Source organism: Electrophorus electricus, chromosome 8, assembly GCF_013358815.1.
Source record: "Electrophorus electricus isolate fEleEle1 chromosome 8, fEleEle1.pri, whole genome shotgun sequence".
Taxonomy (NCBI): Eukaryota; Metazoa; Chordata; class Actinopteri; order Gymnotiformes; family Gymnotidae; genus Electrophorus; species Electrophorus electricus.
This window is the reverse complement of record NC_049542.1, coordinates 26718565-26736127: the sequence shown is the minus strand read 5'-3', so window position 1 is coordinate 26736127 and position 17563 is coordinate 26718565. Positions and strand designations below refer to the sequence as shown.

Genomic DNA, 17563 nt, shown 5'->3' with positions numbered 1-17563 from the left:
TTTGAAGGGTTCACTGATATCTCCCAGTCTCATCCCCTCACAATAAAACTAACATCTTTAATAGTCTTAAGAAATGCAATAAAATCCATCTTGATTAATGCAATATTTCCACCTTTCTCTCCACAGACTCTCTGGGTCAGGTTGTGTTGACTCAGTCTGGAGATCAGATGGTGCAGCCTGGTCAGACTGTCACTATTCACTGTAAACACGAGCCGGCAATTAATTGTGTGAAAAAAGACACATCAAAGTATTGTATGTCCTGGTATCATCAGATTCCTGGAGAAGTTCCTAAACTCTTGATATATTATACGGATCAGAGAGCTTCTGGTATTCCCTCTAAATTCAGTGGCAGTGAATCTGGAAATAAGATTGATTTCACTTTGACTATCAGTGGAGTAGAGGCTGAAGATTCAGGAGATTATTACTGTCAGAGTCAACACTTCATTGGTGAAGGCACATCAAATCCCCTGTTCACACAGTGAATAAGCGTCACACAAAAACCTCAGTCAGACTGTAAAAGGGCTGTAGCTGAGTTCTACAGCAGGTGCAATGACACAGGCCACAGAAGAAACACACACACACACACACACACACACACATACATCTATAATACACACACACACCCTATACACTAACCTCTATCATACTCAGAAACACACATACCTACAAAACATCTACATTTTGGAAGCATGTTAAAATATGCTTGCTTATATATAACCAAGGGTAAATCTTTATGAATGGTATAACAAACTTACTGTAGGCCTGACCAATGCTGATATTGTAATATATTGTTTATCCCAAATAGTTTTTTCATATGTTCCCCTTATATAGTTACTTGTTAGTTCATCTTTAAGTTTTATAAAGCTACATGTTCAATACGTTGCCCTTTTAGAAACTTTTTTAACAAAGAGGCAAATTATGATTAATCAACAACATAGCAAATAACATAGTAAATCACAGCTTCATTGTATTTATGGAAAAAAAAGGTGAACTGTCTGGGGTCCCTACAGATTAGGCTGAGATACAAACACACACACACACACACACAGGTTTAAAGAGACTGTGTTTATTTATTGCACCCTGCTTGTATTTATGGCAAAATAGTTATTCTAACATGTATATTGTAGAGCTCTATATGTATTTTAGTAATGATATTATGTATGTTTGATGGTGTATAAGATACTTATATATATATATATTGTGGCATCTACAACTACACTGTGGGAGAGATGAGGGGCAGGAGCTCCCAGAATGCCATTCACCTCTGTCGTTTTTAGTTTACTTAGAATGTTAGAATTGTATCTCCCTTATCCACGTGTGTTTAGTTGTTCTATATGTACAGTATTGTTAGAAAGTTTTCAGCCCTTTACAATTCTGTGTATTTTTGCATAGATCTGACCAGATTTTGGTCCATTTCTCTGTACAAAACTGTTCCATCTCTGTGGTGTCAACTGGCTTCCTTGTGTGAATTGCTTTCCACTACACCCTCTCCACAGCTCCGTTCAGTTCACTAGTGTCCTGTAGCTGCTCGTATTTAATTTCAAACTCTGATGCTTTTGTCACAACCCAATCTGTACTTTAAGCTCTCTGAGCTTCAAGTGCTGCATGGCTTGACACAACATCCTTCAAGATTCACAGGAAAGAGCATGAACACTTTTCTCGTCCAACATCCAGTTTGGTGGAATGAACTTCCACCGGCTGTAAGAACAATCTTAACCTTGCGTTAGAAACAGAGAGAAAAAAAATACCCTGAAGTTTCTGTAGCCTGAAATAGTCATATTCAGTTTTATCAGGTGTCATGAAGCTCTTTCACTTCCCTTTAACAGATGTTCTGTTCATCAAGCAGAACTGAGTGCAGCATTCATGCCAATTTGCACATTTATACTTACTAATTTGTCTTTGTATTTTACTTTTTCTTATCAATGTAATTAATGAATTAAGAAATTATAGCATTGACCATTTCATTCCATTATAGATTGACGGAACTTGTAGCCAGTGGCACCATAATAAAAAACAAATTACTTCCTATGTACAGTCAGTTGTGAAATCTGGACCACATTACTCAGAAAAGCCCAATTCCACAACTGTTAGTTTCCACTGAATGGTTCATAGTCCTTTCCACTATCACAAGTCAATTTTTGTGTAATGTATCTGTATTTTAATCACACCAAAATAATTAAGTTTCACTGGTCAGTACATCCTTTACAGTTCAAGGAAAGGTCAAACATAACCATTTACATTTATCTGATGCTTTTATCCAAAGCAACTTACAATCATGATTGAGTACAACTTAAGCAATTGAGGGTTAAGGGTCTTGCTCAGGGACCCAACAGTGGCAACATGGCAGTGGTGGGGTTTGAACCGGCAACCTTCCAGTTACAAGTCAAGTACCTTAACCATATACATATACCATGAACAAGGCCTGAGCAACTAACAAACATCACTTATCACAACTAGTTTATCAAATTGTACATTTAATCGTCCAACCTGCTCTTTCTGTTAACTATAGTTAACTATAGTTAATTTACTGGTTTGTAAGGATGATCATGTGGTTATTTCTAAATTCATATTGGTTCTTATTTTAACAGATATGCCAAGAATAACATTGAGCTTTGATGGGATGATATTGGCCTTATTAGAAAAAGACATGAGGCTTGTAGAAAATTGTGGGATGGGTTCTTGAAGGTCTGAACAGAAAGCTTTATTTGTTAAGAAGTACTTAAAATTGGCTGCAATATGACACAAATAAAGAGAAAAAAAGCTTTCTGTTTCAAAAAAGATTTTATTTGCTTTTATTTTGCACACATAGTAACGAAGATGTAAATTTAAGAATGCTTGACAGTAAAATCTGAAATGAACTTCAAAATCGTATGCGACTTTCAAAATCCTCAGATTTGTGTTTGTGTGTGTGTGTGTGTGTGTGTGTGTGTGTGTGTTTAATAAACACATGCTCACTCCTCTGTACACGCTTGTGTGTTGATGCTCTTGGTGACTGGGGTCTGGGAGTCCCGAGTGACTTCACAAGTCACTGCTGCCGTCCACCTCCACTTGCTCTCAGGGAGGGTCAGTGTGCTGCTCCAGCTGTAGAGGCCATCTGTCTGCAGCACAGCGGGACTCACACTCACACCTTCACTCCAGCCAATGGAATCCACCTTCCAGCTCAGCTTCCAGTCTGAGGGGAAGCCCTTATTGGCCAGACACACAAGTGTAGCCTTCCCCTGCTGGAGCTCTGCGCTGGAGGGGGGGAGGACCGTCAGAGAGGGCTGGGTGTTAGCTGGAGAGAGAAAGAGAGATATGAAACCCAGATGTTTCTCTTCCCACAACTATTTATGTTTAGTTTTATCATCTTGAAGCTCCTTCACTTCCTTTTAACAGACTTTCTGTTCATCAAGCAGAACTGAATAGGGCAACTAAGCAAATTTGATTATCTACAGTAACAAAATCCATTTTTCTTTGTATTTTTATTTTTCATTTTTGCTTGTGATAAAATACTTATAGTATTTTAATATAAATAATATATTTTAATTTGTGGGTATATGTAAAAACAATTAAGTAATGAAGATAATAATTTAGGTAATTAAAGGCTTTCATAATTTTTAATATTTATGTGGACTTAAAATTACATTCCATCCAATTTCTCCTTGTCATAGAGAAACTGATATGAACATCTGGTAAACAACCTCTTTTGATGATTTGCAATTTAACTATTAATAACAAAATTCACAGAAAAATAACAAGACATTTGCAGTGAGTGAATTAACAAAATACCGACGGTAATTGAATTGAATTGAATTTAACCAACTGTATAATCCCTTTGGGGGAAATGCATCTTGGACTCAGTATTAGTGATCTCATGCATGTTCTGTCCTGTTCATAAATTACATATACACCAATACCCCAATACACACAATTAACACAAATCACACCAAATTACAAATATGCTTATACTCCTACTTCTGCTACCACTACACATTTCTTATGGTGTGTCTAAAGACATTTAAAATATCATGTATGTCATGATATGTTCTAAGTGTATTACTTGTATTGGCTTTTATGTTTAGAAGTACTAGTAGGAAAATGTTTATATCAGTAAATTAACTAAGTTAAAAGTTTAGACATTGTACCATTGTGAAATGTGCATGCATGTATATAATAATAAGGAGAAAATTACTTACTTCCAACAGAGAGACGCATGCCTCCACCAAATGTCCACCACAGTGATCCAGACTCATTCAGAGGCTGTACAAAAACCCCCTGCACTAAGTCTACAGTATGTAACCCAGAAAACTGCAGTCTGCAAGTGCCGTGTTTTTTTTTGTTTTTTTTTTCCATTTTATGGTTTATCGATGTTTTCATGGTTTTAATTTCTAAGTTCTTTATTTTTACAGTTTATCTGTATGTATTGCATTTATGCAAAAAGTATTAAATTTCTCTTATAAATATGTCCTATACAGGTCATTTTAGCATAACAAAAAAATCCTGAAAAAAAAGCACCTACCACATATATAATGCATCTGTCATTCAACTTTACCAATGTACTAATGAAAATTTTTATCCTTTTCTATTCAGCTTTACTGGACCAAATTGCTTAATCTATTTATGTACACTGCCTGGCCAAAAAAAGGTCACACACTCTAATATTTCATTGGACCACCTTTAACTTTGATTACAGCACGCATTCACTGTGGCATCATTTCCACAAGCTTCTGCAATGTCACAACATTTATTTCTGTCCAGAGTTGCCTTAATTTTTCCCCAAGATCTTGTATTGATGATGGGAGAGTCTTCTCCAACACATCCCAAAGATTCTCAATGGGGTTCAGGTCTGGACTCTGTGGTGGCCAATCCATGTGTGAAAATGATGTCTCATGCTCCCTGAACCACTCTTTCACAAGTTGATCTTGCTGAATCCTGGCATTGTCATCTTGGAATATACCCGTGCCATCAGGGAAGAAAAAATCCATTGATGGAATAACCTGGTCGATCACTATATTCAGTTTGTCAGCTGACCTCATTCTTTGGGCACATAATGTTGCTGAACCTACACTTGACCAATTGCAGCAACCCCAGATCATAGCACTGCCCTCACAAGCTTGTATGGTAGGCACTAGGCATGATGGGTGCATGACTTCAGCCGCCTCTCTTCTTACTTTCAATATTAAACATATCCCTGAATTCTACTGTTGTTTTTCTACGATTTGATTTCACCACGTTTAAGTGATCGCCGATCATGATCATTCAAGATTTTTTTCTGACCACATTCCTTCCTCGAAGATGATGTATCCCCACTGTCATTCCACTTTTTTCTAACGCGTTGGACAATTCTTAACCCGATTTTAGTAGTTTCAGCAATCTCCTTAGATGTTTTCTCTGCTTGATGCATGCCAATAATTTGACCATTCTGAAACAGATTAACATCTTTTCCACAACCACAGGATGTGTCTTTCGACATGGTTGTTTAACAAATGAGAAGCTACTCACTGCACCAGTTAGGGTTAAATAACTTGTTGCCAGCTGAAACTTAATCACCCATGCAGTAATTATCCAATGGGAGGCAAGTAGGTTACCTACTTGCTTAGTTAAATCCAGGTGGTGGCCTTTTTTTTTTTTGGCCAGGCAGTGTATATACATATATCATTTTTATTTATAATCACTTTCTACACTTACTTTTAAGACTTGGTTTAGTTCCTGCACCAAACATCTGTCACAGAATTGTATTTTTCATCTCAGATCCATTCCTGAACTTATTTCCAGTATTCCATTTGGCTGTAAAAAGAGTTCATCACAACGAATCAATCATATTTGTACTGCTAGTAAGGTTAACAGACAGACCAAGAAGTTCAGCTTTAATGTAATGATAAATCTGACAGCTCCTCCTACAGGAATAAAGGCAGTACTGAGTGTGTGAGTACTGAACTGAACGTGTAAATACTGTACTGAGCATGTAAGTACTGTACTGACTGTATAAGTACTGTACTGAGTGTGTGAGTGCTGTAGTGAGTAGTTTTTAGAAACCTACTAGGGTGGGACTATATCTATATAGATTGTCTGTGTCTGGAACTCTGAAACTCATATGAAGGCTTTGGTTTACCTTAACGAGTAATTTAAATAATAAGGGTTGGAATAGAAGGATTCATGTAGCAACAAGTTGGCTCAATTTGTGCTTCCAACAAGGCTGCAATATGAAACAGAGAGAAAAATATTTAATTTCCTTTGCTTGGTGATATTTCCACTACAATATTTGACAGGGGACATATATTAAATAAATAATATAAAGTAATGTAAATATTACTTTACATAAAAACTACAGTTTAATTATAGGACCACATATCTTTTTTCTCACTTCTCACTGTCCCACCCAGAGGTGGGTAGTAACACAGCACATTTACTCTGTTACATTTATTTAAGTAATTTTTTGAACAAATTGTACTTTTAAGAGATGTATTAAGTGAGGGTACAATAATATTAGGCACAAAAAACCAACACAATTTCGCATCGAGTGCAGTCTACTGACTGCAAAACAGGGATGGAACTGTTCTAGAATGTTGACCAATCAGAACAGAGTGTGCAAGCTGACCAATCAAAGCAGCCTGGGCTATTCTGGATGTGAAGCTTAAAGACATCAAATAATGTCATCATTCTGTAGTCAAATCATGTCATCATTCTGTATTTGGCATCATGCCCATTATGTGGAGCTAATATTGTAAACTGTGCTTTGGTTTGTCTCGTTGGATTATCATCTGGTTGGTTAGGGTAGGCTCTGAGTTCACTTACGTTTGCCTTAGATTCTGTGAACTTCAAGGCTTGTTGCTTGTTAGCTGTAGTTACTCACTACAGATGTAGTTTCTCCCTGACCTTAGGTGTGAATTGAGGGGCGGGCTCAGCACTTATTGAACTGAGTTAAATTAGGACGACTCCTAATCAACATTTGGAGAAGGTTTGGTGGTGCTCTCAATCAGTTCATCTACAGCTCACCTACAGGACTTCACACACTCAGCTAAGTATCTTCTCACATTATCTCAAGCCCATATTTTATACATCCACAAATCAAGCATCTGAAATGTGCTTCACAATTCCTGTCCACATATCCCACAGATCTCCTCGACGCAATCATAGACGTCGCAATCTCAGCAACCTCACTGACTCACAACGCTTCACACCATCACATATCGTGGTGGCAGGAGGGCTCTGGAACTGCCAATCTTCTGTCCAGGAGGCTGACTTCATCTCAGCATTAGCATCCCTCCACTCCCTACACTTCCTGGTTCTGACAGAAACATGGATCACCCTTTTCATTTACCCATTCTCTGAGGCGTCTTGGCAGGGGTGGTGGCACAGGTTTACTAATGTCTCGAGAGTGGTGTTTCACTCCACTTTCCTTCTCTACACTTCCCATCTTCTCTTTTAAACTTCATGCCATTACAGTGTCTTTCCCCACCAAACTTCTTATCATTGTCATCTACCGCCCTCCAGGTTCACTGGTTCACTTCATTGATGAGTTTGACATGCTTCTGAGGCAATTCCCCATTGAAGGAAATCCACTCAGTCTCCTTGGAGACTTCAACCTTCCATTAGACATGCTCCATTCCTCCTGCATCCTTCCGCTGTTGACAGCGTTTGACCTCACCCTCAATCACTCTCCTCCGACTCACAAAGTGGGCAATGTTGTGGACCTGATCTTCACCTGTACTACCACAACAATGGACATCGCAGTCACCCCCCTCCACCTCTCGGACCATCACTTTCTATAGTTCTCTCTCTCCCTTCCTTCTCTTTCCAGCCAATCCTCTCCAACATGTTCCTCCTTCCTCCATCGCAATCTGCACTCCATGACTCCCTCTTCCCTTACTTCTACTATTTTGTCCACCCTTCCTCACCCTGACTCTCTATCCTCTCTCTCTTTGGATACAGTTACAAATACTTTCATTTCTATTCTCTCCTCATCAATGAATCTTCTGTGCCCTCTCTCCTCTAGACCTGCTAAGTCCTCTCCACCTGTCCCCTGGCTAACAGAAACACTTCGCTGCCACAGAAGAGAACTAAGGACTGCAGAGAGGCGGTGGAGGAAATCTCATTTAGATTCAGACCTCAGCTCATACAAGTCTCTCCAAGATGAAGTCCGTAATCAAAGACATGGTGGATTATTTGTCTGTAATCACACAGAACAGAACCTTTAAACTCACAGGGCTATAAACACTCCCAGAGCACTGAAGCATGTCCTGTCATGTCAAAGTATCTGCACCATGTAAATATTCTTCAAAAGACAGAGCTGTGGGTCAAGCTCCTAATGACTATCAGAGATTCACATAGTGGTACAAAAAGCAAAAGTGATGGATCAGACACACACACACACTCACACACACACTCACCCTGCAGAGGTGGGGCATTCGCTTTGTCAGGACTCCTAGGTGTGACTCAATCCTCTAAACCTGCATGACATCAACTTCTGCAATTAGAACTGGGCTTTCTAAACCAATGAAGAAATTGAAAGGTCTTCTTCAGAATTATACCACTAATTGCACTAAATTTCTCCTACTAGACAGCAATCCTAATAGTTTTCTGAATTAGCCTGTATGAACTATAGATCTTAGAGTTTAAGTATTATTTTTAACAGCATTTTCAGTTTCAAGCAAGAAAACACAACTTAAGGTTTCAAGGCTATTTCCAGTTCTTTTAGCAGACACAGGCTAGTGTTTGTTCAGTTAGATGTTGGACACAGAACAAATATTTGCATAGTGTGCACAGCTTTACATGACGAGCACAGGCCTCAGCATTCTGGGAGTGTTTATAGCCCTGTGAATTCAACTGTTCATTACTGAGAGCTGCTCAACACAACACTGCAAAGGCACCATGACTTTGACCGCAGTCGTCGTCTGGGCACTCCTCACATGTGTCTTGGGTAAGTACTCATGAATAATTGATCTCTTAATCGTTCAAACTGATAAAATATTTAATGTAGCTTCGAATGCATTTTCGTATTAAATAATAAATTAGTTGTTGAATATAATAATAGTAATAATAATAATAAGTATTAATATTTTAATAATAAGTATTATTATTGTTATTATTATTACTATTCCACTTGTAGGAATGTGGGTGAGTATTTGAAGGGTTCACTGATATCTCCCAGTTTCATCCCCTCACAATAAAATGAACTCCTTTAATAGTCTTAAGAAATGCAATAAAATCCATCTTGATTTAATGCAATAGTTCCACCTTTCTCTCCACAGACTCTCTGGGTCAGGTTGTGTTGACTCAGTCTGGAGATCAGATGGTGCAGCCTGGTCAGACTGTCACTATTCACTGTAAACACGAGCCGGCAATTAAATGTGTGAAAAAAGACACATCAAAGTATTGTATGTCCTGGTATCATCAGATTCCTGGAGAAGCTCCTAAACTCTTGATATATTATACGGATCAGAGAGGCAATGTTCTGGACCTGATCTTCACCTGTACCACTACAACAATGGACATCGCAGTCACCCCCCTCCACCTCTCGGACCATCACTTTCTATCCTTCGCTCCCTTCCTTCTCTTTTTGACGGATCAGACACACACACACACAATATATATATATATATATATCTTTGCCATACAAATATTCTTCTTGGAGAGTACCAGTGCTGACCAGTAGAGGTTCGAATATTTTATTTATATTTCATCGATATAGTATTGGTTCTCATGTGTCACACACCTGCTTGGAATGTAGGAACCAAGTGTTGGTTTAATAATGATAAGTCTGCTTATGATGTATGATTATCATATGGGATTAATTTGAATTTCTTGCAGCAAAAGTACAGGTCATGAGTGTTGAGATGAAGGCTCTGATCACAGTTATGGTGGATCTTTCATCCCCACATGGGTTGACGAGCATGTCTTATGTTTTTGTCTCGTCCGTAGGAGATTAGTGAAGGATCCTTCAAAAGGGACATGTTATCTGCATTGTTCTGAAGGAATCTGAAGGATTTATGTATAATAATGTCCTGCTAATGCACTGTTAACACATATATCATACATCCTGAAGGATTCTGAAGTGTTTAAGTACAATAATAGCTTGATAAAGCAGTGTTAACACATATTATACGTCCACTGTTTCACAAGCCATTACATTTTTAAACTGTTAAGGTATATAATACATTATATAATGTTATACAAATACCAAGGAAGTCCAGCTGGTCCAGCCTGCCATGTGTGTGTGTGTGCGCACACTTTTCCCTCCAGCAGGTGGCACTGAGGATGTGGATGTGCAAGATGTTTTTGTACTATCATTTTTCGCAGTGTGAACACCCACACGTTATTTGTTGATGTGCCTTTATGTTGACTCTGACAGTAATAATCTCCTGAATCTTCAGCCTCTACTCCACTGATAGTCAAAGTGAAATCAATCTTATTTCCAGATTCACTGCCACTGAATTTAGAGGGAATACCAGAAGCTCTCTGATCCGTATAATATATCAAGAGTTTAGGAACTTCTCCAGGAATCTGATGATACCAGGACATACAATACTTTGATGTGTCTTTTTTCACACAATTAATTGCCGGCTCGTGTTTACAGTGAATAGTGACAGTCTGACCAGGCTGCACCATCTGATCTCCAGACTGAGACAACACAACCTGACCCAGAGAGTCTGTGGAGAGAAAGGTGGAACTATTGCATTAAATCAAGATGGATTTTATTGCATTTCTTAAGACTATTAAAGGAGTTCATTTTATTGTGAGGGGATGAAACTGGGAGATATCAGTGAACCCTTCAAATACTCACCCACATTCCTACAAGTGGAATAGTAATAATAATAACAATAATAATACTTATTATTAAAATATTAATACTTATTATTATTATTACTATTATTATATTCAACAACTAATTTATTATTTAATACGAAAATGCATTCGAAGCTACATTAAATATTTTATCAGTTTGAACGATTAAGAGATCAATTATTCATGAGTACTTACCCAAGACACATGTGAGGAGTGCCCAGACGACGACTGCGGTCAAAGTCATGGTGCCTTTGCAGTGTTGTGTTGAGCAGCTCTCAGTAATGAACAGTTGAATTCACAGGGCTATAAACACTCCCAGAATGCTGAGGCCTGTGCTCGTCATGTAAAGCTGTGCACACTATGCAAATATTTGTTCTGTGTCCAACATCTAACTGAACAAACACTAGCCTGTGTCTGCTAAAAGAACTGGAAATAGCCTTGAAACCTTAAGTTGTGTTTTCTTGCTTGAAACTGAAAATGCTGTTAAAAATAATACTTAAACTCTAAGATCTATAGTTCATACAGGCTAATTCAGAAAACTATTAGGATTGCTGTCTAGTAGGAGAAATTTAGTGCAATTAGTGGTATAATTCTGAAGAAGACCTTTCAATTTCTTCATTGGTTTAGAAAGCCCAGTTCTAATTGCAGAAGTTGATGTCATGCAGGTTTAGAGGATTGAGTCACACCTAGGAGTCCTGACAAAGCGAATGCCCCACCTCTGCAGGGTGAGTGTGTGTGTGAGTGTGTGTGTGTGTCTGATCCATCACTTTTGCTTTTTGTACCACTATGTGAATCTCTGATAGTCATTAGGAGCTTGACCCACAGCTCTGTCTTTTGAAGAATATTTACATGGTGCAGATACTTTGACATGACAGGACATGCTTCAGTGCTCTGGGAGTGTTTATAGCCCTGTGAGTTTAAAGGTTCTGTTCTGTGTGATTACAGACAAATAATCCACCATGTCTTTGATTACGGACTTCATCTTGGAGAGACTTGTATGAGCTGAGGTCTGAATCTAAATGAGATTTCCTCCACCGCCTCTCTGCAGTCCTTAGTTCTCTTCTGTGGCAGCGAAGTGTTTCTGTTAGCCAGGGGACAGGTGGAGAGGACTTAGCAGGTCTAGAGGAGAGAGGGCACAGAAGATTCATTGATGAGGAGAGAATAGAAATGAAAGTATTTGTAACTGTATCCAAAGAGAGAGAGGATAGAGAGTCAGGGTGAGGAAGGGTGGACAAAATAGTAGAAGTAAGGGAAGAGGGAGTCATGGAGTGCAGATTGCGATGGAGGAAGGAGGAACATGTTGGAGAGGATTGGCTGGAAAGAGAAGGAAGGGAGAGAGAGAACTATAGAAAGTGATGGTCCGAGAGGTGGAGGGGGGTGACTGCGATGTCCATTGTTGTGGTAGTACAGGTGAAGATCAGGTCCACAACATTGCCCACTTTGTGAGTCGGAGGAGAGTGATTGAGGGTGAGGTCAAACGCTGTCAACAGCGGAAGGATGCAGGAGGAATGGAGCATGTCTAATGGAAGGTTGAAGTCTCCAAGGAGACTGAGTGGATTTCCTTCAATGGGGAATTGCCTCAGAAGCATGTCAAACTCATCAATGAAGTGAACCAGTGAACCTGGAGGGCGGTAGATGACAATGATAAGAAGTTTGGTGGGGAAAGACACTGTAATGGCATGAAGTTTAAAAGAGAAGATGGGAAGTGTAGAGAAGGAAAGTGGAGTGAAACACCACTCTCGAGACATTAGTAAACCTGTGCCACCACCCCTGCCAAGACGCCTCAGAGAATGGGTAAATGAAAAGGGTGATCCATGTTTCTGTCAGAACCAGGAAGTGTAGGGAGTGGAGGGATGCTAATGCTGAGATGAAGTCAGCCTCCTGGACAGAAGATTGGCAGTTCCAGAGCCCTCCTGCCACCACGATATGTGATGGTGTGAAGCGTTGTGAGTCAGTGAGGTTGCTGAGATTGCGACGTCTATGATTGCGTCGAGGAGATCTGTGGGATATGTGGACAGGAATTGTGAAGCACATTTCAGATGCTTGATTTGTGGATGTATAAAATATGGGCTTGAGATAATGTGAGAAGATACTTAGCTGAGTGTGTGAAGTCCTGTAGGTGAGCTGTAGATGAACTGATTGAGAGCACCACCAAACCTTCTCCAAATGTTGATTAGGAGTCGTCCTAATTTAACTCAGTTCAATAAGTGCTGAGCCCGCCCCTCAATTCACACCTAAGGTCAGGGAGAAACTACATCTGTAGTGAGTAACTACAGCTAACAAGCAACAAGCCTTGAAGTTCACAGAATCTAAGGCAAACGTAAGTGAACTCAGAGCCTACCCTAACCAACCAGATGATAATCCAACGAGACAAACCAAAGCACAGTTTACAATATTAGCTCCACATAATGGGCATGATGCCAAATACAGAATGATGACATGATTTGACTACAGAATGATGACATTATTTGATGTCTTTAAGCTTCACATCCAGAATAGCCCAGGCTGCTTTGATTGGTCAGCTTGCACACTCTGTTCTGATTGGTCAACATTCTAGAACAGTTCCATCCCTGTTTTGCAGTCAGTAGACTGCACTCGATGCGAAATTGTGTTGGTTTTTTGTGCCTAATATTATTGTACCCTCACTTAATACATCTCTTAAAAGTACAATTTGTTCAAAAAATTACTTAAATAAATGTAACAGAGTAAATGTGCTGTGTTACTACCCACCTCTGGGTGGGACAGTGAGAAGTGAGAAAAAAGATATGTGGTCCTATAATTAAACTGTAGTTTTTATGTAAAGTAATATTTACATTACTTTATATTATTTATTTAATATATGTCCCCTGTCAAATATTGTAGTGGAAATATCACCAAGCAAAGGAAATTAAATATTTTTCTCTCTGTTTCATATTGCAGCCTTGTTGGAAGCACAAATTGAGCCAACTTGTTGCTACATGAATCCTTCTATTCCAACCCTTATTATTTAAATTACTCGTTAAGGTAAACCAAAGCCTTCATATGAGTTTCAGAGTTCCAGACACAGACAATCTATATAGATATAGTCCCACCCTAGTAGGTTTCTAAAAACTACTCACTACAGCACTCACACACTCAGTACAGTACTTATACAGTCAGTACAGTACTTACATGCTCAGTACAGTATTTACACGTTCAGTTCAGTACTCACACACTCAGTACTGCCTTTATTCCTGTAGGAGGAGCTGTCAGATTTATCATTACATTAAAGCTGAACTTCTTGGTCTGTCTGTTAACCTTACTAGCAGTACAAATATGATTGATTCGTTGTGATGAACTCTTTTTACAGCCAAATGGAATACTGGAAATAAGTTCAGGAATGGATCTGAGATGAAAAATACAATTCTGTGACAGATGTTTGGTGCAGGAACTAAACCAAGTCTTAAAAGTAAGTGTAGAAAGTGATTATAAATAAAAATGATATATGTATATACACTGCCTGGCCAAAAAAAAAAAAGGCCACCACCTGGATTTAACTAAGCAAGTAGGTAACCTACTTGCCTCCCATTGGATAATTACTGCATGGGTGATTAAGTTTCAGCTGGCAACAAGTTATTTAACCCTAACTGGTGCAGTGAGTAGCTTCTCATTTGTTAAACAACCATGTCGAAAGACACATCCTGTGGTTGTGGAAAAGATGTTAATCTGTTTCAGAATGGTCAAATTATTGGCATGCATCAAGCAGAGAAAACATCTAAGGAGATTGCTGAAACTACTAAAATCGGGGTTAAGAATTGTCCAACGCGTTAGAAAAAAGTGGAATGACAGTGGGGATACATCATCTTCGAGGAAGGAATGTGGTCAGAAAAAAATCTTGAATGATCATGATCGGCGATCACTTAAACGTGGTGAAATCAAATCGTAGAAAAACAACAGTAGAATTCAGGGATATGTTTAATATTGAAAGTAAGAAGAGAGGCGGCTGAAGTCATGCACCCATCATGCCTAGTGCCTACCATACAAGCTTGTGAGGGCAGTGCTATGATCTGGGGTTGCTGCAATTGGTCAAGTGTAGGTTCAGCAACATTATGTGCCCAAAGAATGAGGTCAGCTGACAAACTGAATATAGTGATCGACCAGGTTATTCCATCAATGGATTTTTTCTTCCCTGATGGCACGGGTATATTCCAAGATGACAATGCCAGGATTCAGCAAGATCAACTTGTGAAAGAGTGGTTCAGGGAGCATGAGACATCATTTTCACACATGGATTGGCCACCACAGAGTCCAGACCTGAACCCCATTGAGAATCTTTGGGATGTGTTGGAGAAGACTCTCCCATCATCAATACAAGATCTTGGGGAAAAATTAAGGCAACTCTGGACAGAAATAAATGTTGTGACATTGCAGAAGCTTGTGGAAATGATGCCACAGTGAATGCGTGCTGTAATCAAAGTTAAAGGTGGTCCAATGAAATATTAGAGTGTGTGACCTTTTTTTTGGCCAGGCAGTGTACATAAATAGATTAAGCAATTTGGTCCAGTAAAGCTGAATAGAAAAGGATAAAAATTTTCATTAGTACATTGGTAAAGTTGAATGACAGATGCATTATATATGTGGTAGGTGCTTTTTTTTCAGGATTTTTTTGTTATGCTAAAATGACCTGTATAGGACATATTTATAAGAGAAATTTAATACTTTTTGCATAAATGCAATACATACAGATAAACTGTAAAAATAAAGAACTTAGAAATTAAAACCATGAAAACATCGATAAACCATAAAATGGAAAAAAAAAAACAAAAAAAAACACGGCACTTGCAGACTGCAGTTTTCTGGGTTACATACTGTAGACTTAGTGCAGGGGGTTTTTGTACAGCCTCTGAATGAGTCTGGATCACTGTGGTGGACATTTGGTGGAGGCATGCGTCTCTCTGTTGGAAGTAAGTAATTTTCTCCTTATTATTATATACATGCATGCACATTTCACAATGGTACAATGTCTAAACTTTTAACTTAGTTAATTTACTGATATAAACATTTTCCTACTAGTACTTCTAAACATAAAAGCCAATACAAGTAATACACTTAGAACATATCATGACATACATGATATTTTAAATGTCTTTAGACACACCATAAGAAATGTGTAGTGGTAGCAGAAGTAGGAGTATAAGCATATTTGTAATTTGGTGTGATTTGTGTTAATTGTGTGTATTGGGGTATTGGTGTATATGTAATTTATGAACAGGACAGAACATGCATGAGATCACTAATACTGAGTCCAAGATGCATTTCCCCCAAAGGGATTATACAGTTGGTTAAATTCAATTCAATTCAATTACCGTCGGTATTTTGTTAATTCACTCACTGCAAATGTCTTGTTATTTTTCTGTGAATTTTGTTATTAATAGTTAAATTGCAAATCATCAAAAGAGGTTGTTTACCAGATGTTCATATCAGTTTCTCTATGACAAGGAGAAATTGGATGGAATGTAATTTTAAGTCCACATAAATATTAAAAATTATGAAAGCCTTTAATTACCTAAATTATTATCTTCATTACTTAATTGTTTTTACATATACCCACAAATTAAAATATATTATTTATATTAAAATACTATAAGTATTTTATCACAAGCAAAATGAAAAATAAAAATACAAAGAAAATGGATTTTGTTACTGTAGATAATCAAATTTGCTTAGTTGCCCTATTCAGTTCTGCTTGATGAACAGAAAGTCTGTTAAAAGGAAGTGAAGGAGCTTCAAGATGATAAAACTAAACATAAATAGTTGTGGGAAGAGAAACATCTGGGTTTCATATCTCTCTTTCTCTCTCCAGCTAACACCCAGCCCTCTCTGACGGTCCTCCCCCCCTCCAGCGCAGAGCTCCAGCAGGGGAAGGCTACACTTGTGTGTCTGGCCAATAAGGGCTTCCCCTCAGACTGGAAGCTGAGCTGGAAGGTGGATTCCATTGGCTGGAGTGAAGGTGTGAGTGTGAGTCCCGCTGTGCTGCAGACAGATGGCCTCTACAGCTGGAGCAGCACACTGACCCTCCCTGAGAGCAAGTGGAGGTGGACGGCAGCAGTGACTTGTGAAGTCACTCGGGACTCCCAGACCCCAGTCACCAAGAGCATCAACACACAAGCGTGTACAGAGGAGTGAGCATGTGTTTATTAAACACACACACACACACACACACACACACACACACACACACAAACACAAATCTGAGGATTTTGAAAGTCGCATACGATTTTGAAGTTCATTTCAGATTTTACTGTCAAGCATTCTTAAATTTACATCTTCGTTACTATGTGTGCAAAATAAAAGCAAATAAAATCTTTTTTGAAACAGAAAGCTTTTTTCTCTTTATTTGTGTCATATTGCAGCCAATTTTAAGTACTTCTTAACAAATAAAGCTTTCTGTTCAGACCTTCAAGAACCCATCCCACAATTTTCTACAAGCCTCATGTCTTTTTCTAATAAGGCCAATATCATCCCATCAAAGCTCAATGTTATTCTTGGCATATCTGTTAAAATAAGAACCAATATGAATTTAGAAATAACCACATGATCATCCTTACAAACCAGTAAATTAACTATAGTTAACTATAGTTAACAGAAAGAGCAGGTTGGACGATTAAATGTACAATTTGATAAACTAGTTGTGATAAGTGATGTTTGTTAGTTGCTCAGGCCTTGTTCATGGTATATGTATATGGTTAAGGTACTTGACTTGTAACTGGAAGGTTGCCGGTTCAAACCCCACCACTGCCATGTTGCCACTGTTGGGTCCCTGAGCAAGACCCTTAACCCT

The 17563-nt window shown here is 38.6% G+C and overlaps 2 gene segments (V, D, J or C); one reads left to right on the top strand and one right to left on the bottom strand.

The window, feature by feature from the left end:
* Positions 1 to 2762: 2762 nt before the first annotated feature.
* LOC113569221 lies at positions 2763 to 11059 on the bottom strand. The segment is given in 4 exon segments: positions 2763 to 3274; positions 4176 to 4213; positions 10286 to 10628; positions 10960 to 11059. Coding segments are annotated over 4 exon segments (753 nt in total).
* A 3061-nt stretch (positions 11060 to 14120) lies between these two features.
* LOC113589115 lies at positions 14121 to 17103 on the top strand. The segment is given in 3 exon segments: positions 14121 to 14191; positions 15623 to 15686; positions 16586 to 17103. Coding segments are annotated over 2 exon segments (342 nt in total).
* Positions 17104 to 17563: the final 460 nt, after the last annotated feature.